The 22,501-nt window shown below is 34.5% G+C and overlaps 1 protein-coding gene across 1 annotated transcript in view; it reads left to right on the top strand.

Moving 5' to 3' along the window:
- Positions 1–18,432: 18,432 nt before the first annotated feature.
- LOC105311304 (beta-galactosidase-1-like protein 2) overlaps positions 18,433–22,501 on the top strand; it is a gene marked incomplete at both ends in the record, with an annotated part of 37,331 nt that continues 33,262 nt past the window's right edge. The window contains 3 exons of the mRNA XM_011387290.1: positions 18,433–18,501; positions 20,552–20,647; positions 21,934–22,042. Coding sequence (XP_011385592.1) covers positions 18,433–18,501; positions 20,552–20,647; positions 21,934–22,042 — 274 coding nt within the window. The remainder of the gene's footprint in view (positions 18,502–20,551; positions 20,648–21,933; positions 22,043–22,501) is intronic.

Raw genomic sequence — 22,501 nt, 5'->3', positions numbered from 1 at the left:
GTTGACCTCATTTTTTTTAATATAATACAAATGACAAGAAAATTGAATAATGGAACGACTGCCAAATATTTTATTTTATTTTTTAATTTTTTAAGGGATAAGAGATTTTATGTGTTTGACACTAATTAACCTATTCATTTTAGCATACATATGGAACTGTTAGCCTAATAAGAATAACAATAATAATAATAGCTAACATTTTTATCCTTAAAAATTTTAATATCTCAATTTACCTTTTTATTTTTATTTTTCAATTAGAGTTGAAATTCAATATTATTTTATATCTGTTTTAAGTATACAGCATAGTGGTTAGAGATATATATATATATACATACATATATGTGTGTGTGTGTGTGTGTATATATATATATATATATATATATATATATACACATATATATATAACCTCTATATATATATATATATATCTCTAACCACTATGCTATATATGTATGTATAATTTACAAAGTGATGCTCCCAATTAGTCTAGTGCCCACCTGGCACTATATAGTTATTACAATATTATCGACTATATTTTCTAGTCCGTACTTGGCAGATGAAATTAATTTAGGTGCCCCTACATCTCTACTACCCTGTCGCCCCTCACAGGTCCTCTCAGGGCTCTCCAGCAGAGAAAAAGGGGAAGAGGAGAGGAAGCTGCACTCCTGGAGTTCCCAACTTTAGCTTTCATTAGAATTGTCTGCTTAAACAGGGAGTGCCAGCTTCAGCTTCTGTAAGTCTGGAATGGGAGGAAGTATTAACAGAACTCAAAAAACCAGATTCTTGAGTCTCAATGGCATAGAAATGAACACTGAATTCAGAATAAATTTGAGCAGATGGAGTTTATTAGTGGAGTGGGGGAGAGGCTTGTGCACAAGGGAGCATGAAGGAAAAAAAAAATGCTCCCCGAAGGCTTTTTGTGACAAGATTATATAGCTCTTCGAAAACTGGGAAGGGGTTCATGAATGAGGATGTGGTTCCTGGTCCTATGATGTCTGCTACCTAGTCACCAGTTTCAAGGTGGTCATGATGCTGGAGGGCTTGACAATGGGGTGAAAATCCAAAGAGGGACCCCAACCCTGAGTTCCAGTGACAAGGTTCTTGTCTTATGCTGGGAGAAAAAATTCAAGGACACAACAAACAGCAAGTTGGAAAGTGCAAGTTTTATTAAAACAAAAGTACACACTTAAAAAAGTGTCGGCCGCAAAGAGAGTCTGCCCAAGCTGTCTGAATTATGGGCTTTTGTTTTCTTGGGGGTAGGGGTGTCCCAAGGCTACCCAGCCTTCCTCCAGATCTTGGCTCTTTTCTGATGCCACCTAGAGGGGAGGAGGTGGCCCAAGGCCATTGATCTTGTCTCTAGGCCTTGGTTTGTGTCTCAGACTGGAGTCTCACACTTGAAATCAAAAGAGAGAGAAGGCTGAGTAAGGGACAAATGAAAAATTCCAGAGCCATATCCTAGGGTGGGGCGGGGGGAAATTCCTTCGGCTAACTATACTGCCTCAGTCACAAGATTTTTTCCAAGGTTTTTTCCAAGGTTAAAGGTCCCTGCCGAGGTCCTGCAAAACAAAGGCTTACAGACATATAGGTTAGCCTTTGTATTTTAAATGACTAGTCCTAAATTGCAGACTTAAGATTGGAAGAGAGAGTAAAACAACAGTACACTTCCGGATGTAAAAGCAGCCTGAGCAAGAGAAGGGAGGCTCAAGGGCCTGGTAACAAAGCCTTTGGGGTTTTTATAGCTGCTTAATTGTGGGTAGTTACTTTTCTTACAGGAGTGGGCTTCCTTGATTGACAGCTAAGATTGACAGGACTCTATGACTCATTATTTACTTTCTGCTCACATTCAGTCCCAGAATTCGGTCTGCTATAATGACATTAATGAACTTCCGGGCATATGCATTATATTATAATGATGGCATAATGAGGCTCAGGTGATTGGGGGTCATTTTGGTCTCCATTGCGCAGATGCTAGGGACAGGCTTAAACTGGTACCTAATTCTCTGTCTGCCTGTTTCTTTGTGGAAGTTACTTTTTAGCTCCAAAATGCCTTTTGGCATACTTAATTGTGGGCAGACTGGGGTGGGCCTTTTCTAGAACAGCATGGCCTCAGCATTTTGCAGGGGACCTGAAACTCCCTATCTTTTCTGCCTAACTTTAAGAGCCATGAACCCCTTTCTATGAGTATGGAAGTTGAGGGACAGGAGGTCTCTTCTGTATCTGCTTCCTGCTAAGGAGAGTCATAATGCCTGCCTATTGGAGTTTCATGGAGCTCTTTCCCTCTATGTCTCAGTCAGATGGGGGTCTAAGGTTCTCCTGCCAAAGGATGTATCCCTCTGAAATGCCACCCTGTCCCTAGCAAAGGAAGAAAGATGTAAACTTGTTATTTAAATCATATATCTATTAACTTTCTTACTATTGATTTTCTTATTAAGTGAAAAGAATAAGCTTAGTAAGGGAAGACAGACTTGGTTAATATATTACTTAAAGCAAGCCCTGGGTTAGGGTCCCCTCCTCCCCATAACTGCAATGGCCCTGCCTGGCCTAAGGCAATTTCTGCTTACAATGGACCGTGAAGAATGCTAAGCTTCAGTGATCCTTAAGCAATAACAGAGGATAACAGTTTTTTGTTTGTTTTAAGTATCATTGCTTAGAGAAGTAAAAATTAATACCATTATGTCATAAACTATAAGAGAGTCTTAGTCACTCAAAGAGGAAGAAGAGCATTTTCTCAGAATAAAAGCAGCCTTATACAGTGAATACATTTATCATTATAAAAAGACTGCATTTTCTTTTTAAAAAATTATTAACAACTAATAAGCCAAAATTTTGCAGGGACAAACCTAGAGTCTGACAAAATCAGATTTACTGACTTTCAGGAAGTGGGTTCCAGAGAAATGGAGTGTCAGTCTCAACATCAATATGTTGAGAAGAAGGGACTTTGTAAGGTTAGATTCCAGCCAAAAGATTCTGAAGAGAGTCTAAGAAAAACAGATAAATTCTGGATTGGTTGTTGTTTCTGACACAGGATTAAAAGAAGTAGAGGTTAACTAGGGGTTGAGTGTTGTCATGAAGTGAGGGTAGTTTAGCAATTGGGCCTACTTAAGCATAGATAGGTATAAAAAGGGGACCTAGATATGGTGAGAAAGCAATTGTCACTCAAAGAGGTAACATTGACAACTGCTAAACAACCTTGAGAAAAGCAGTGTTTCCTATTTTCATGTGGCTTTATCTGTGTCTTCCTCCCAGTCTGAAAATGGCAGGGCTGTTTTTCTTTTTAGTCAAGCTAATTTTCATTCTTTCATTCTTGAACAAGTTTTCAATCATTAATAGTTCACTATGGATTCATAAACACTTCACCTCAGAATCAGTACATCTTGACTAGTGTTTGAGAACACAATGATGAGTTTTATTTATAGACTATTATTGGTTATATTATATTACTTATTCATACTTGTACCATCACAATACTTAATTATTCTATATTTGTGTTTTAGTTATGTTTGCACCCCCTTTTTCTAACTATAATATTGGGTTTCTAGTTTTATACTCTGCTTTAATATCTGATAGGCTAGGTTGCTTTCTCAGTTTTTCATTTTCTTAAAGAATTATTTTCTTTGCTATTTTTTCTTTGGAATGATAGAGTGTCCATTTCCTTTCCTCTATTAGCTTGAGAAATATATGCTCTTTTACTGAATACTCAGGATCCTTGATTTATTAACTGATGTTCTCTTGTACTTTTACTTGTTCTTTTATCCACTTTTTAATGCAAAGACATTACAATCCTTTATCTCTAGTAGTTACTTCTCTCTTGAAGTGTATGCCATTGTTCTTATGTATTTTAATTCTAAATAACAAGACTATTTTTTTATGTGTGAAGAACACAGTTGAATTTTCTGTAGTGTAGATTTGCTGGTGACAAAGTTCTCAGCTTTCGTTTATCTGAAAATGTCTTCATTTCCGAGGAATATTTTCACTGGTATGAAATTCTAGGTTGACAGTTGTTTTCTTTCAGTATCCTTAGATATGCCATTGCCTTCTGGCTTTCATGGTCTCTGTTATAAAGTCAGCAGTGCATTTAATTGATGCTCCTTAGAGGACAATACATCTTTTTATTTTTTGTAGTTTCTTTGAGGAATTAAAGAATTTATTTTTATTAATATACATTATTTTTTAGAGTTTTAGGTACACAGCAAAATTGAGCAGATAAGTACAGAGGGTTTGACCCCTGGGGAGGGAATAGGGGCTTAAGATTGAGTTAATTACCAATGACCAATGATTTCATCAATCATGCCTACATAATGAAGCCTCCATAAAAACTAACTGAAGGGGTACAGGGAGCTTGCAGGTCGGTGAACACATTGAGGTGCTGCGAGGCTGATGCACCCAGAGAAGACATGGTAGCTTCATGCCCTTTCCCCTTACCTGGCCCTATGCATCTTTTCCATAAGGTTGTTCCTGAGTTATGTCCTTTATAATAAACCAGTAAACCAAAGTAAGTGTTTCCCAGAGTTCTGTGAGCAGTTTTAACGAATTATCAAACAGGAAGAGGTCTGATTTGTAGCCAATCAATCAGAAAGTACAGGTGACAGTCTGGAACTGGCATCTGAAATGGGGATGGAAAGAGTCATGGGAGCTGGGCCCTTAACCTGTGGGGTCTGTGCTAACCCTAGGCAGTTATTTTCAGAATTAGGTTAAATTGTGAGACACACAGTTGGTATCTGCTTAGAGCTGGAGAAATGCTTGGTATGGGAAAACCCACAAATCTGGCGTTAGAAGTGCTGTGTGACTAAAGGAAAACAAGTTTTCCTTGAAGTTGGCAATTTTTTTTCCTTCATACTTGAAAAACATTGTGCTACTTCCTCTGGCCTCCATAAAACAGGGTTCTATTCCGTGTCTCATAATTGTCTATAATTCCAAGTGAGATTCTTTTGTAGGTTATACATAATTTCTCTCTGGATGCTTTCAAATTTTTTTTCTTTATTTTAGTTTTTTTTTTTAAAATCTTTTAATAGGAAAATAAAAGGTAGTTTTTAGAGCAGTTTTAGGTTTACAATAAAAATGAGAGGAAGGCACAGAGGTTTCCCATATGACCCCTGCCCACTCCCTTTTTATCAACATCCCTCACTAGAGTTGTACATTTGTTATAGCTGAAGAACTTAAATTGATACATTATGATCACCCAAAGTCCATAGTTTACATTACAGATCAGTCTTCATTTTATAAATTCTGTGGATTTGGACAAGTGTATAATTACATATATCTACCATTATAGAATTATAAAAAGTAGTTTCACTACTTCTAAAATCTTCTGTTCTCCACCTTTCATCTCTTTCTCCCCCTAACTCCTGACCACCACTGATCTTTTTACTGTCTCCATAGTTTTGCCTTTTCCAGAATGTCATATGGTTGGAATCATATAGTATATAGCTGCTTCAGATTGATTTCTTTCACTTAGTAATATGCATTTAAGTTTCCTTCATGTATTTTCATAGCTTGATAATTCACTTGTTTTAATGCTGAATGGTTTTCCACAGTCTGGATGTACCATGTTTATTTATCCTCATCTGCTGAAGGACATCTTGGTTTCTTCTGAGTTTGGACGATTACGAATAAAGCTGTATACATATACATGTGTAGATTTTTGACTCATTTGGGTAAAAATTGGAGCTTATATGGTAAGAGTATGTTTAGTTTTGTAAGAAACTGGCAAACTATCATTCGAAGTTGCTCTACCATTTTGCATTCCTATTAGCAATGAGTGAGAACTTCTGTTGCTTCAGTCTCACCAGCATTTGGTATTGTTAGTGTTCTGGATTTTGGCCATTCTAATTGGTATGTAGTAGTATCTCACTTTTATTTGAATTTGCAATTGCCTAATGATATATGATGTTGAGCATCTTTTCATGTGCTTATTTGTCATTTGTATAGGTTCTTTGATGAGCTACCTATCTGTTTAGATCTCCTGCCAATTTTTAAATTGTATCGTTATTCTCTTATCATTGAATTTTAAGAACTCTTTGTATATTTTGGATAATAGTCCTTTATTAGATATGTCTTTTGCAAGGATTTTCTTCCAGTCTGTGGTTTGTCTTCCCATTCACTTGACAGTGTCTTTTGCAGAGCAAATGTTTTTAATTTTAATGAAGTTCAACTTAATTATTTATTTCATGTATTATGTCTTTAGTGTTTTATTTAAAAAGCATTGCCAAACACAAGGTCATCTAGATTTTCTCCTATGTTATCTTCTAGGAGGTTTATAGTTTTACATTTTACTCCAACTTATTTTGAGTTCATTTTCGTGAAATGTTTAGGATTCACGTCTACACCATTGTTTTGTGTAGATGGATATCCTGTTGTTACAGTACCATTTGTTAAACAGATTATCTCTTCTCTGTTGTGTTGCCTTTGTTTCATCGTCAAAGATAAGTGGGCTGTATTTATATGAGTCTATTTCTAGACTCACTATTCTATTTCCTTGATCTATTTTCCCATTCTCTTACCAACATGTATACAATATCTTGATTTCTGTAGCTTTATAGTAAGTGTTGAAGTTGGGTAGTGTCAGTCCTCCAATTTTTCATTGCTGTCATATAGTGAAATGACTGACTTTTATATATGAACTTTGTATTTTGCAACCTTACTATAATCACATATTAGTTCAAGGAATTTCTTTTTCTTTTTTGGTCAATTCTTTTGAATTTTCTCATAGACAATTATGTCATCAGTGAACAAAGAAAGTTTTTTTTTTTTCCTTTTCAATTTGTATATCTTTTATTTCATTTCTTGTGTTATTGTCTTAGCTAGGATTTTTAGTACAGTGTTGAAAAGGAGTGGCAATTACGCCCACTCATATTAGGAAAAGCAATCTCCTTTACTTAGTCTACTGATTCAAATGTTAATCTCATCTAGAAACACTCTCACAGACACACCTAAAGTAATATTTGACCAAATATCTGGGCACCCCACGGCCAGATATTTGGTCAGGTTGACACGTAGAATTAACCATTACACTGGCTACTTCCCCTCACCAGTTTTTGGGGCAGCAATTTTCCCTGTGACCTCAATTCTGATATATTAGAGTTGCTGCTTTTCAACAACTTTCAGCTTGTTCAGTTTTTCTTTTCTTGTTGTGAAATGGATGTGACAATTTCTAGATTCTTTATTTGTTGTACCAGAAACTGGAAGTCTTTATTATGTCTTCTTACAGTTAAAGAAAAACTTGTTCTTTTTTGTTTTGTTTTGTTTTCCTTATTTGGAGGTTTGATATGAATTACCTAGTACACCCTTATTGGTAGTTATATTCTTCATTTCTTTTTTTCCCCATTCTTTTTTATTTTAGTTTTATTTTTAAAGTAATATTTTCTTGAAGTTTAACATGTATACAATATTTGTATTTAGCTCAATGGATTTTAATAAAGCAAACATACTTTTGTAACTAGCCTCCAAAACCTTTGAGTACATGAACATCTCAGAAGTTCTCTCATCTCTTCTTATAGACATGACCTCATACCAAGATTACTACTTTTTCTTCTCACACATAGATTACTTTGGCCTGCTTTTTAATTTTATGTAAATGAATCACAATATGTACTCTTTTGTATCTGATATCTTTTGTTCAAGATTGTGAAATGTATCCATATTGCCACATCTTTTAGTTTCTTTGTTCTCATAACTTTATAGAATTCCATTGATAATCACACTTAAATGTATTTCTCTTGTGAATAGACATGTTAGCTTCAGTTTTTGTCTATTATGAATAATGGGGTCATGAACAATATTGTACTTATTTTTGGTGAGAATATATAAATATTTCTGTTGGATATACATCTAGGAATGGATGTGATGGACAATGATGTAGATATTCGTTTAGTTTTAATAAACAATGTCAGCTAGTTTTCCAGAGATTCCAAAGACTTTCTAAAGTCAGTGGCATTAAGTACAATCACATTGTTTTGCACCCATCTCCACTGTCAATATTCAGAACTTTTTATCATCTCATACTGAAACTCCCAACCCATTAATAACAATAACTCTTCTACTAGTCCCTGATAACCACTGTTTTACTTTCTGTCTCTATGAGTTTGATTATTCTAGGTACGTCATATACATGGAATCATACAATATTTGTCCTTTTATTTTTTGTATTTCACTTAGCACAATGTGCAGCGTTCATTTATGTTGTATTATGTATCAAATTTCATTTCTTTTTAAGGCTGAATAATATTCCATTGTATGTATGTGCTATATTTTGTTTATCCACTTATCTCTGGATACTTGGGTTGTTTCTGCCATTTGGCTATTGCGAATAATGCTGTTATGAACACTGGTGTGTAAATATCTGAGTTTCTGCTTTTAGTTCTTTTATGTTTATACTCAGAAGTGGCATTGTTCAATGAGATTGTAATCTGTTTAATTTTTTTAGGAACCCTCATAATATTTTCCACAGGAGCAGCACTGTTTTACATTCCTAACAGCAATGTGCCAAGTGTTCCAGTTTCTCCACATTCATGCTAAACTCATTTCCTGTGTTTTTTTTTCTTTCAAAAAATAGTCAACCTATGATGTAGTTTCTCATTGTGTTTTGGATTTCTGTTTCCCTAATGACTAGTGATGTTGAGCATCTTTTCATGTGTTTATTGGCTATTTGCATAACTTTTGAAGAATTAGCTATTTAAGTTCTTTACCCACTTTTGAATTGGGTAGTTTTTTCTTTTTCTTTTTTTTAATTTGTTTTTATTGCTGAGTTGTAGGAATTCTCTATTTGTTTTGGATATTATCCCCTAACAGATATGTGATTGCAAATATTTTCTTCTTATTCTGTGACTTACACTCTGTTAATAGTGTTTTTCGATGCACAATATTTTTAAATTTTCATAAAGTTCAGTTTGTCTATTTTTCCTTTTTTTTCTGTGCCTTTGTTGTTATATCCAAGAAATTATTGCCAAATCCAATGTCATAAAGCATTCCCACCAAGTTTTTTTCTAAAAGTTTTATAGCTTTATTTTCTAAAATGTGACCTTTATGAGGACAGGATGTTTTTTGTGTTGGTGGTGGTAATATCCTTGGTGTTTATAATAGTACCTGCCACATAATAGGTCCCCTCAAAATATTTCTGTGTGACTTCTGTATGTTTCTCTATTTTTTCATTTTTATATTAACTTTATAAGTGAGATTTGACATGGGTTACATAGCATGGAATCTTGGAATTTGATTCTTATAATTAAAAAAATAATTCTCTAAAAACAATTTTTGATGATAGTGTTGGCACAGGGGTTTGTATATACAGGGTTATTGCAATTCTATATTTTCTAATTTAATTAGATTTTCTATTTCTATTTAACTAGGTAATTTCTATTGTTTTCTCTATCATGTTTTATTTTATTTTTTAAATGCCAGTTTATTTTTTTCATACTATATATACATAATTTTTTTTTAATTTTATTTTTTTAATTTTCCCCCTCCCCTCACCTTCCTCCCTTCTGGCAACCACTACTCCATTGCCCATGTCCGTGAGTCTCTGTTTGTTTCTCCTATTCATTTGTTGCCTTTAGGTTTATATCCCACATTTGTGATATCATGTGATTTTCAACCTTTCCTGTCTGGCTTATTTCGCTTAGTATGATTATTTCAAGGTCCATCCATGTTGTTGCAAATGGCAATATTTCATCTCTTCTTATGGCTGAGTAATATTCCATTGTATATATGTACCACAGCTTCTTTAGCCAATCATCTATCATAGGACACTTCGGTTGCTTCCATGTCCTGTCCACTGGGAATAATGCTGCTATGAACATCAGTGTGCAAATATCTTTTCAAATATGAATTTTCATGTCTTTGGGGTAAATACCCAGTAGAGGGATTGCTGGACCATTGGTAGATCAATTCTTAGTTTGAGGAATCTCCATACCACTTTCCATAGTGGCCGTACCAATTTGCAGTCCCACCAGCAGTGTATGAGGGTTCCTATTTCTCCACATCTTCTCCAACATTTGTTATTACTTGTCCTATTGATTATAGCCATTCTAACAGATGTGAGACGGTATCTCATTGTGGTTTTGATTTGCATTTCCCTAATAGCTAGCGATGTTGAGCATCTTTTCATGCATTTGTTGGCCATTTGTATTTCTTCTAAGGAGAAGTGTCTGTTCAGGTCCTTTGCCCGTTTTTTGATCAGATTGTTTGTTTTGTTGTTGTTGTTATTGAGTCGTATGAGTTCTTTGTATATTTTGGATATTAGGCCCCTATTGGAGGAGTTGCTTACAAACATATTTTCCCATTTGGATGGTTGTCTCTTTACCTTGTTGATGGTTTCTTTTGCTGAGCAGAAGCTTTTTAGTTTGATGTAGTCCCATTCATTTATTTTTGCTCTTACTTCCCTTGCCTTTGAGGTCAAATTCATAAAATCTTGTTTAAGGCCAAGGTCCTTGAGTTTAGTTCCTATGTTTTCTTCTATGCATTTCATTGTATCAGGTCTTATATTCAGGTCCTTAATTCATTTTGAGTTAATTGTGGTGTGTGGTGATAGACAACAGTCTAGTTTCATTCTTTTGCAGGTTGCTTTCTAGTTTTTGCAGGAACACTTATTGAAGAGGCTTTCCTTTCTCCACTGTACATTTTTGGCGATTTTGTCAAAAATTATTTGCCCATAGAAATATGGGTTTATTTCTGGACTCTCAGTTCTGTTCCACTTGTCTGTGTGTCTGTTTTCCTGCCAATACCATGTCTTTTTGATTACTGTCGCTTTGTAGTATAATTTGAAGTCTGGCGGAGTGATGCCTCCAGCCTCGTTCTTTTTCCTCAGGATGGCTTTGGCAATTCAGAGTCTTTTGTGCTTCCATGCAAATATGATGATTTTTTGTTCAATTTTTTAAAAAAATGCCGATGAAATTTTGATGGGGATTGCATTAAATCTGTATAATGCTTTAGGTAATATGGTCATTTTAAGTATGTTGATTCTTCCAATCCAAGAATATGGAATATCTTTCTATTTCTTTGTATCTTCTTCAATTTCTTTTAATAGGTTTTTGTAGTTTTCATTATATAGATCCTTCACATGTTTTGTTAAATTTATTCCTAGCTATTTTATTCTTTTTGTTGCAATTGCAAAAGGAATTATTTATTTCACTTCTTTTTCTGATAATTCGTTATTGGAGTATAGGAACACTGTGTATTTTTGAATGTTGTTTTTTATATCTAGAGACTTTACTATATTTGGTTATTGTTCCTAGTAGTGTTCTTGTGGAGTCTTTAGGGTTTTCTATATAGAATCATGTCATCCGCAAATAGTGACAGTTTGACTTCTTCGTTTCCTATTTGGATGCCTTTTATGTTTTTCTCTTGTCTGATTGCACTTGCTAGTACCTCCAATGTTATATTAAATAACAGTGGCGAAAGTGGAGAGCCTTGCCTTATTTCTGATCTTAGAGAGAAGGTTTTTAGTTTTTCACCAATCAGTATAATATTGGCTGAGGGTTCAGTATCATATATGGCCTTTATTATGTTATGGTACTTTCCTTCTATACCGATTTTGTTAAGTGTTTTGATCATAAATGGGTGCTTTATCTTGTCACAGGCTTCTGCATCTATTGATATGATCGCATGATTCTTATTTTTTAATTTGTTTATGTGATGTATCATTAATCAATTTACGTATGTTGAACCATCCCTATGCCTCTAGGATGAAGTCCACTTGATCGTGGTGTATAATCCTTTTAATATGTTGCTGTATTCGGTTCTCTCGTGTCTTATTTAAGATTTTTGCATCTGAGTTCTAGAGATATCGGTCTGTAGTTTCCTTTTATTGTGTTATTTAACCAGGTTTTGGTATCAGGGTAATATTGGCCTCATAAAATGAGGGGAAGTATTACTTACTCTTCGATTTTTTGGAAGAGTTTGAGGAGAATAGGTATTAAATTTTCTTTGAATGTTTGGTAGAATTCACTAGTGAAGCCATCTGGTCTTGGACTTTTCCTTTTTGGTAGGCTTTTGATGATTGTTTCAATTTCCATACTGTTGATTGGTCTATTTAGATTTTCCAGTTCTTTTTGATTCAGTCTAGGAAGGTTGTATTTTTCTAAGTACTGGTCCATTTCTTCTAGGTTAGTAAATTTGGTGTTATATACTTTTTCATAGTATTCTTCCATGATCCTTTGTATTTCTGCAGTGTCTGTCATAATTTCCCCTCTTTTATCCCTGATTTTGTGTATTTGTGCCCTTTCTTTTTTCCTTTAGTGAGTCTAGGCAGGTGTTTGTCAATTTTATTAACCTCCAAGAACCAGCTCTTTGTTGCATTTATTTTTTCTATTGTTTTTTTTTGTTTGTTTGTTTTCAATTTCATTTATTTCTGCTCTAATTTTGATTATTTCTTTCCTTCTGCTAACTTTAGGCTTCATTTGTTCTTCCTTTTCTAGTTTTTTAAGATGTTAGGTTGTTTATTTGGGCTCGTTCTTATTTTTGGAGGTAGGCCTGTAATGATAATGAACTTTCCTCTTATGACCGCTTTTGCCGTGTCCCAAAAGTTTTGATATGTTGTACTATCATTATCATTTGTATCTATGTATCTCTTGATCTCTCTTTTTATTTCTTCTCTGACCCAGTTATTCTTTAGTAGCATGTTGTTTAATCTCCATTTATTTGTGGTTCTTTCCACTTTCTTTTTACAGTTGATCTCTAGTTTCAAAGTATTTTGATCGGAGAATATGGTTGGTATGATTTCAACACCTCTTATATTTGTTGAAGCTATTTCTGTGTCCCAATATGTGATCAGAATGTTCCATGTACACTAGAGAAGAATGTATAAGCAGCTGTTTTGGGATGGAAGGCTCTGTAAATGTCAGTTATGTCCAGTTGGTCTAATGTATCATTTAAAGATGCTATTTCCTTATTAATTTTCTGTTTGGATGATCTGTCCATATCCGACAGTAGGGTATTTAGGTCCCCTACTATGATAGTGTTTTGTTCTGTTTCTCTCTTTAGTTCTTTTAGTCATTACTTTACATATTTGGGGGCTCTCTGATTGGGAGCATAGATATTAATAAGTGTTATGTCTTCTTGGTGCATGATTCCCTTTATCATTATGAAGTGTTCCTCAGTATCTTTCTTTACCTTTTTTATTTTGAAGTCTATTTCGTCTGATATTAGTAATGCCACTCCTGCTTTTCTCTGAGTGCCTTTTGCTTGAAATATCATTTTCCACCCTTTCACTTTGAGTCTATATTTGTATTCGGAGCTCAGATGTGTCTCCTGGAGGTTGCATATGGCTGAGTTTTGTTCGTTTGTTCATTTGTTTTTTAAATGCCTGTAGCACCTGGTGGGTTTTGTTTTTTGATCCATTCTGCAACTCTGTGCCTTTTTATTGGTGAATTCAATCCATTTACATTTAGGGTGATTATTGAAATAGAAGTCTTCTTATAGCCATTTATCTTTTGGTTTCTGGTAGCTTGGTGTTTCCATTGCTTCCTTGTCCTTGTGCCTCTTTTCTTTTTTTTTGGTTGGCTTTTGTGGATTTTCCCTCTTTTTGTTTTATGTTATATACAATGGTTCTGAATCTTTGGCATGTGGTTAGCATTATGAATACGTAAAGGATAGTTATATATATATATGCAGTCGTCCATTTTCATCTGCGTGTGCCTTATCTCCATTCCCCTTTGCAAATTTGGATCTTTGAATCCCCCCCTTTTCATTCATTGTTATCTCAATTTGTTCCTATGTACGCTGAACTCTCATTACTATCTTCTTATAACAATTCTCTTATTATTTAAGCTTATAATGTCCTGTTCTTAGTAAAAGTTGCACTCCTCTGTTTCTATTTGCCTGCCAGTCACCTTACTCCTAATTATGTATATATATATTTTTTGTCATTTCGTTTTAGGTGAAACAGGAAATCTTTTAGTATTTCCTGTAGCACAGGTCTTACAGTGGAGAATTCCCTCAATTTTTGTATGTCTGGAAAAGTCTTAATTTCTACTTCATATCTAAAGGAGTACTTAGCTGGATACATTATTCTAGGCTGGTAGTTCCTCTCACTTAATAGTTTAAATATTTGATTCCATTCCTTTCTGGCTTGGAAGGTTTGCACTGAGAAGTCCAAGGATAATAATCTAAAGGGTTTACCTTTTTATGTTACCATTTTTTCTCCCTGGCTGCCTTGAGAATTCTGTCTTTGTCATTGATTTTTGATAACTTTAATACAGTGTGTCTTGGTGAAGGCCTTTTTGGGTTGAGATAATTGGGTGTTCTATTGACTTCTTGAATTCCAAGCTCCAGCTTATTCCTTAGATTTGGGAAGTTCTTGTCAACTGTTTGTCTTAAGATGCTTTCTAATCCCTGTTCCTTTCCTCGCCTTTTATAATGCCTGTTATTCTTATGTTTTCTCTCCTCATGGTATCAGCTAGTTCTTGAATTTCTCTTCATTATTTTTCATTCTTCGGTTTCTCTTTTCTTCTTTCTGATTTATTTCTAGATTCTGTCTTCGATATCAGTGATCCTTTCCTCTATTTGGTTGACTCTACTTCCCAAGCTTGCTATTTCATTGTTCAACTCTTGCAGTGTGTTCTTCATCTCCAGAAGTTCTATTTGTTTCTTTTTGAGGATTTCAGTCTCCTTGCTCTGCTCGTCTAGTTGTTTTTCAGTTCCTGAAATTGTTGATTTGAGTTGTTTTGGATCTCACTGAATTTTTTTCAGAAGTACCATCCTGAATTCTCTGTCATTTAAGATGCATATTTCTATGTCAGTAAGCTTATTTTCTGGAGATTTTTCTCTTTCTTTCTGAGATGCCTTGTCGCCTTGGTTGTTCATGGTGTTTAATGGACTATTTCTCTGCCTGGGCATTAATGGAAGTGTGTTCTGCTATTTTTCCAGAAAGAAGATTTATTATATAAAGGTCTCTCTTTAGCCTGTTGCAATGAAGACGCTTTTCTTTTGGTTTCCAGTAAGTGGAATCTAAGCCTCTTGGATCTTTGCTTTATATAAAGCCGTAAGAATGCTTTTTAAATTTTCTTGTAGATATTTAATCACGCTCACTACCCTCAGTTTCAGTCCCTATCAGTGTCAGCGACAGTCTAGGCAGCATTTGCTCATATTTCCCTGGAGCTCCGCTGAGCTCTGTCTCAGATGGTATGGGGGAGGGCCCCTCTGGGTTAGGGGTCAGAGGTTGCGGGTCAGCCTTGGTTTTACAGCTGTGACTGGCAGAAATCAACTGTTGTTCCTCTGTGGTCTTGTTTGCTTCTCTGCTTTCTGCCCTGATGATTGGACTCTGTGGCTTTTCCAGGCAGGACTGTTCCAGGAACTCACTGTGGGAACTCATCACGGGAACTTGGAGCTCTTCTCTCTCCCCCTCTCCTGCAGGAGCTCTGGCAGCTGCTAGAGGCAGCTTCTTTATTTCTCCTGGTCCACCACCTGACACCCAGGGTTCTGATCTATGGTAGCTCTTATGCGCAGATCCCATGCTCAGACATGCTGGTGTGCAGTTTGGGTGTTTTTTGTAGCGTTTTAGATGTTCAGTTTATCGTTATTTCAAGGGGAGAGAACTGAGGACGTCTCTGCCATATTTCTCCAACTTGCTCTAGTTTTTGCTGTTTTTGTTGTATGAATTCTTTGTATATTTTGGATATCAACCTTTATCAGATTTGCATATTTGCAAAGATTTTATTCATTCCATAGATTGCTTTTTTATTTTGATTTTATTTTTTTAGTCTGATGTAGTCCCATTTGTTTCCTTTTGCTTTTGTTTCATTTGCTTTTGCTGTCAAATCCTAAAACCATTGCTAAGGCTGATGCCAAGGAACTGACCCCACTGTTTTTTTCTAATCTTATGTTTAAGTCTTTAATCCATTTTGAGTTGATTTTTTTGTGTATACTGTAAGATAGGGGTCCAGTTTATTCTTTTGTGTGTGTCTGTTTAGACTTCCCAACACCATTTTTTAAAGAGACTGTTCTTTCCTCATATATTTGTGGCTCTTTTGTAATAAATTAATTGACCATATGTGTATGGGTTCATATCTGGGCTACCTATATTGTTTCCTTGATCTATATGTCTGTATTTATGCCAGTACATTATAATGTATTGATTACTATACCTTTGTAATAGAGTTTAAAATTACAAAGTGTGATGTGTCCAGCTTCGTTCCTCATTCTCAAGATTGCCTTAAGGTCTTTTGTGGTTTCATATAAATTTTAGAATTTTAAAAAATTTCTGTGAAAAATGTTATTGGAATTTTTATGGAGATTGCATTCAATCTGTAGATTGTATGGAGTAACATGGGCATTTTAACAATATTAACTGTTATTTATATTAATCCTGAGTATGGACTATTTTTTCATTTTTCTGTTTAATCTCCACATATTTGTGAATTTTTCATTTTTATTTTTGTAATTGATTTCTACTTTCGTAGCATTGTAGTCAGAAAAATGCTTGATATAATTCCAGTCTTTTTAAATTAATTAAGTTTTGATTTTTGGCCTAATATATGATCTATCCTGGAGAATGTTTCATGTATGCTTGAGAAGAATTTGTATTCTACTGCTAGTTCTGTATATGTCTCATAGGCTCTCTAGTCTAATGTGTAGCTGAAGTCTAGTGTTTCCTTATTGATTTTCTATCTGGACGATCTATCCATTGTTGAAAGTGGGGTATTGAATTAAATAATTTCATGATCCTGGATCCAAAGATTCTGTGTAAGGTTCTATATTTAAATTCTTAAATTAAGTTCCTAATTGTTTTCTCTTTTCTAAAATTATAAAGCTATTATTATGCAATCTTACAATGGTATACTTCCATTTCACTCTTTCCATCCTTTGTGCTATGCTGTGTCATCTGTTTTGTTTTTTATAAGATACGAAATTCATAATACTTTTTTTTTTTTTTTTGCTTTGAACATGTAATATTAGTTGATAGAAATTTAAAGTGGTAAAAATCTTTTTTATTTATCCACATATTTACCATTTTTGGTGCTTTTCTTCCTTTGCATAAATTATGAATTTCACCTGGTATCATTTCCTTCTGCTGAAGTACTTCCTTTAACATTTTTTAGAGTGGAAGTCTGTTGGTAATGAATTCTCTTTGCTTTTGTTTTTCTGAAAAAAGTTATTTCTTTCATCTTCAATTTCGAGAGATAATTTCACTGGGTATAGAATTCTTGGGTGACAGTTTTGTTTTTTTTTTTGTACCTTAAAATGTTTCTTAATTGTTTTCTGACTTGCACATTATCTGATGACAAATATGCTGTAGTTTTTATCTTTTTTATTCTGTGTATAATTTGTTGTTTTTCCTTTTTTTTGGTTGCTTTTAAGATATTTTATTTTTCTTTTTTTTCAGCAATTTGATTTTGATGTGCTATTTGATTTTGAGGTGTAGACTTTTAAAGAAAAGTCTAGTGGTAATTCTTTGAGGTTCTTCAATTTGCAGGTTTATCATTTTCATCAACTGGTCATAATTTGGCCCTTATTCTTTTAATATTTTTGACCCCCTCCTTCTCCAGGTCTCCAATTATGTGTACGCTAGACTTCTTGATAAGATTCCATGTATCACTGATGCTCTATTTATTTTTTTTAGTCTTTTTTCTTTCTGTTTTTCATTTTGTATATTTTCTTGTTATAAAAGTTCATTCATTTTTTTATTCTGCTATATCTACTCTGATATTAGTTTGAGCCCATATATTTTTCATTTACTGCTGTTTATAGTATTTTAAATTTCAGATATTATATTTTTAAAATTTAGAAGTTCCATTAGTATCTTTTTATATCTTCCATTTTTCTCATTATGATCATATGTTCCTTTACTTGTTAAATAATATATATATTTTTATACCTTGTAAATGTTCTTTTCTGCTAGTTTCATTCTACATGTCACTTCTGAATTAGTTTCTATTGCTTGATTTTTTTTTCTTTTTATGCATCATATTTTCCTGTTTCTTTGCATGCATAGTAATTTTTTTAATGGTTACTGGGTATTATCAATCTTACTTCTTGCTGAATTTTATTTTATTTAAATAAAATCATTACATAATTCAGCCCTATAAATTTTCAGCTTTTTCTGGTTTCTGTGCTGTAGTTAATAGTTTTCCTTTTTTGCCTTTATAGATGTGGATTTACATTTTTTATAAATTTTCACGAGTATTTTTTCAAAGAAATTGTTGTTGCACCTGAGAACAAATTACTTATATGTCTGTTTTACCTAGAGCTCAGAATCATGGAAAAATATTGACTGCTTGGATCTTTGCTGGACTTTTGAGGGAGGAAAATTTGAACCTAATACACAGTGTACACACACACACACACACACACACACACACACACACACACATTTGGCTATTGAAATCTTCAACCTTCTTTACAGTAGAGATAGTCCCGGAGCTATATTGAAACTGGAGGACTCAATATGGAATCAAGGCAAGTGAAAGATTTTTATTTTTCTTTCTTATTTTTTCATTGCAGGCATGTTCCCTGGAGCCATCATGAGCCTCAAAGACACAAGTTTTATTTTACTGGAGATCTGGATTTGAGGTATGTCTTAATGCTTAAGTTGCCTGTTTCTGTGGCTCAGAGATAGGCGTTTGACTCTGTGGGATCAAATGAACAATAGGGGGCACCTTACTTTCCACTTTGAGAACCATAGGAAACTCTGAAAATTTTGTTCTATGGATTGAAGCCTTCTTAAGCAGTGATTCTGTTATTTTCAGTGGAGCCTAGACTTTAGTGCCTGTGGTACTTTTGGCAGTGTGATTTAGAAAGTATATATCCACAGTGCTGCAGTTTTAATCCTATCATTTACAGAGTTTCTAAGATATGATAGTAGAATAACTTTTTATTCAAAGGTATGTATTAGTCCTGTGCTATAGTTCAGACATTGTCTTTGGTGCTGTAGATGAACAGATAATATACATTGTGCTGTCAAGAGTAAGGATTCTTGATATATAGAAAGGCAAATGACTACATACTAAGCATACACAACCCAAACAGCTAATAGGTCAGGGAAGACATCAATGAAATTATAGCTGAAGTGAATTAGAATATTGAATAGGAGTAAACTAGAGGGGACTGATTGGTATTAAAGGGTCCAGGAAGTGCAAAGTCAGAGATGTGAGAAAACATTTTAAATTAATTAAGGTGATGTTAGTTGCTGTAACAAGTAAAACTCAACATCTTTTAACAATAAATATTTACTTTCATTTAAATAAAATCTAAAATAGGTATTCCTGGTGAGCATGTGTCTGTCTTCTAAGAAGTAACGGAGGGATTCAGGGTTTTTCTTTCTTATGGCTTTACCATCTTCATCACATAGCTTCCAAACCACCATGTTTGTCTGCATCAAACCAGCAAGTGGAAGATAGAGATATGGAGAATCTTTTTTGGGAACATAACACATTTTTTCTTTTCACATTCTGTTGGCTCAAATTCAGTCACATAGCCACATCTAAAGGCACAGGAGGCTGAGAAATGTAGTTGAGTTCTAGGCTTAGAAGAAAACAAAATGGGTTTGTTTTCTGCTATATATTATATTTTCTGGGAACTGAAAGTAATACTGTTTGGTTCTCCGACTAGTTTTAAGTAGAACTCTCCAAATATAAAGCTGGAAAGATAGTTGACCACATCCTGGCTTTATACATCCTGGCTTGCTACAAAATATGGAATCTATTCTAAAGGCAATGGGGAGTTATTTGAAAAATTTTAATTTGAGAAGTTCATATTTGCATTTAGAAAGATTGTGCCAACAGTTTTTCTAAGAGGTAGAATAACATAGTAGTTACTATTTCATTTCTGGAGGCATTCTGCCTGATTTTATTTGAAGCTCTTTACTAAAAATATGACCTTAAGGAAGGTTTGGCTCATTAAACTTTTATTTTTTTTTAATCTGGAAAATGGAGACAATATTGATATTTCTCTCATAGAATTATCAAAATAATACACTTAAAAAATTGAGTTGTTTTGCTGGATGCTGATACAAGGTGAAATTAGCTCTTATTTTTGTCGTTGATGATATTATTGACAGTGACTGGAGAAACATTGGAAGAAGGTAAAATGAAGAAAGGAAAGCAGTTAGAAAACAATTGTAATATCTTATGTGAAATGGTGAGTTCCTTAACCAGTGTGGTAGCACTAGGAATTAAGAGAAGTTTCACATTTGAAAACCTTGAGGAGGAGGAGTAAACATGATTTGGTGACTGACTGAAAGTAGGAGGTAAAGAAGAAAGAGGAACAAGGATGATTTGAAAGTGTCTGCCTTAGGCGGCTTTCTGGCATGGCAGTGCCAGTTATGGAGACAGGAGATGCAGTGGGGAAGAGTAGAATTAGGAGGGAAGCTTGGTGTCTGGTTTAGGATTTCTGGACTTTTACTTCAATGTCCTGGTCTCTGGTGCCTTGATTGAGCCCCTTTCTTACTCAGTGTAGGGATTCTTGTTCCCCCTGGGTATGGTTTTCTATTAGGATTTTTGCAGACCAGGCTGGGTGTTCCACCCATTGTAACCTTAGAGGCAGAGACCTCAGAGAGAAACACAGCAGTGATTCCAGGCCTCAGCTTTTAATGTGGAATTATCTTTATTGCTTCACCCTACAGGGCTTTTATATCTATAGCTTCCAATGAGGGGCTGTGGGTCATTCTGTGTCCAGGTCCCTATATTGGCAGCGACTTAGACCTTGGAGGCCTGCCCAGGTGAGTTGTACTCTGAGGCCCTGGCCCTGGCTCCATGTGGGCCCCCAGTCTATTCAGATGTAAATTACAACAAAGTGTTTTCCTTGGTTTTCTATGTTCATGTTTTTAACTGCACTATTTTTCTCATTTAATGACATAAAAAATGAATTTTAAATATTGGAAGTTATATAGTACTTTTTATTTTTATAAACCTCCATCTCATCTCTGCAGTGCAAATGGGGTAGAGTACATTTTTAGAAATAAAAACTAATGGCTACCACTTAAGCAATGTCTTTATAAGTTCTAGTTTTTGTGGCGGCAGTACAACTGACAAGAAATGGGGTTGATTATCTCTCTTTAAAAAGAGTGTTTTCCTTTTTTTTTTTTGCTTCTGATCACTTTTTATTATAGTAAAATATGCTTAATATAAAACTTACCATTTAAAAGTATGCAATTTTGTGCCAATTAAACACATCAAAAATATCGAACAGCCATCACAACTGCCTAGTTCCAGAACTTTTTTATCATCCAGAATGGAAACTCTATATCTAGTCACTCACCAGTCCTCCTTCCCCCCAGCTCCTGGCAACTACTAATGTGCTTTCATTCTCTACAGATTTTCCTATTCTGAATATTTCATATAAATGGAATCATACAATATATGACTGTTTGTACTTGGCTTATTTTTTCTTAGCAGAATGTTTTCAAGGTTCATCCATGTTGTAGCTTGTACCAGTTTTCCATACCTTTTTCACAGCTTAATAATATTCCTTCAAAGAGCATTAAAGAAAAAAAAAACCTTGAAACAGCTTTATAAAAATCTCACTCAAGATTAGGGGTTGGCAAACTTTTTCTGTAAAAGGTGAGATAATAAATATTTTCAGCTTTGATAATATTTATTATCTCAGTCTCTGTTGCATCTACTCACTCCTGCTAGTGTGACAGGAACACAGCCATAATAACCTATAAACAAATATGTGTGGCTGTGTTCCAATTAAACTTTACTTACAAAAATATACAGTGACTCTGATTTAGCCTGTGGGCTGCAGTTTGACAATCCCTGCTCTAGATCATTTCATCATTATCCAACCCTCATTTGTATTTTGAGGAAAGTGGTGGTGGCTAAGATGGTAAGCTATCCGTAATTGGAACACAGACTGCTTTTTCTTAAAGATGGATTGTAATCTCACAATATATTGTTTCAATACAGCTGTGCAAATCTGTCTATATTTTCCAGCATCATATGCTTGAACTTTTATTTTTGCTCTCTCCTACCCAAAGTCTGAGTCTTGCTTTTTCAATCCTAGTTGGTTACTCCAGGATCCAAAAATGAAGCTGAGAACAACTTACAAGGGCTTCACTAAAGCAGTGAATCAATATTTTGATCAATTGATTCCTAGGATAGCGCCATTCCAGGTAAAACTCAATTATCCATCCCTATGACCAAGGGAAGTAAATTGCCTAAATTTACTTGATTGCCTAGATAGGGCTAGACTACTTTCTATCATTCAGAAGCAGGAAGTTTATATAAAAGCCAATTCCAATTCCTTATTTAAGAAATATCAGGTTTTGTCCCACTTTTGTGCTTTTTCCTCATCTGCTGCCCAACTGGATGCCTTTTTCTTGGAACTGCACTCAGTATATTTTTGTTTTATCTCTCCATTATTTCTTCGCTTTCTATCATCAAACGTCTTAATTTAACTGCTAAAGATAGTTACATGTCAGTCCTTCACAAATAATAGGTTATCTAGATAATTTTAGGTTAGTGATTTTGTAGAAGTTGCAATTTATTTGATTTTTAATATATCTCCCCTGCAATGAAATCACAATGCCGTACATACTCGTTTAAGTAGAACTAGTATGCCACAACATTTC

This window comes from Pteropus vampyrus, unplaced genomic scaffold (assembly GCF_000151845.1).
Source record: "Pteropus vampyrus isolate Shadow unplaced genomic scaffold, Pvam_2.0 Scaffold1000003053, whole genome shotgun sequence".
Classification (NCBI taxonomy): Eukaryota; Metazoa; Chordata; class Mammalia; order Chiroptera; family Pteropodidae; genus Pteropus; species Pteropus vampyrus.
The sequence above is the reverse complement of the archived record's forward strand: the minus strand, read 5'-3'. Positions and strand labels throughout refer to the sequence as shown.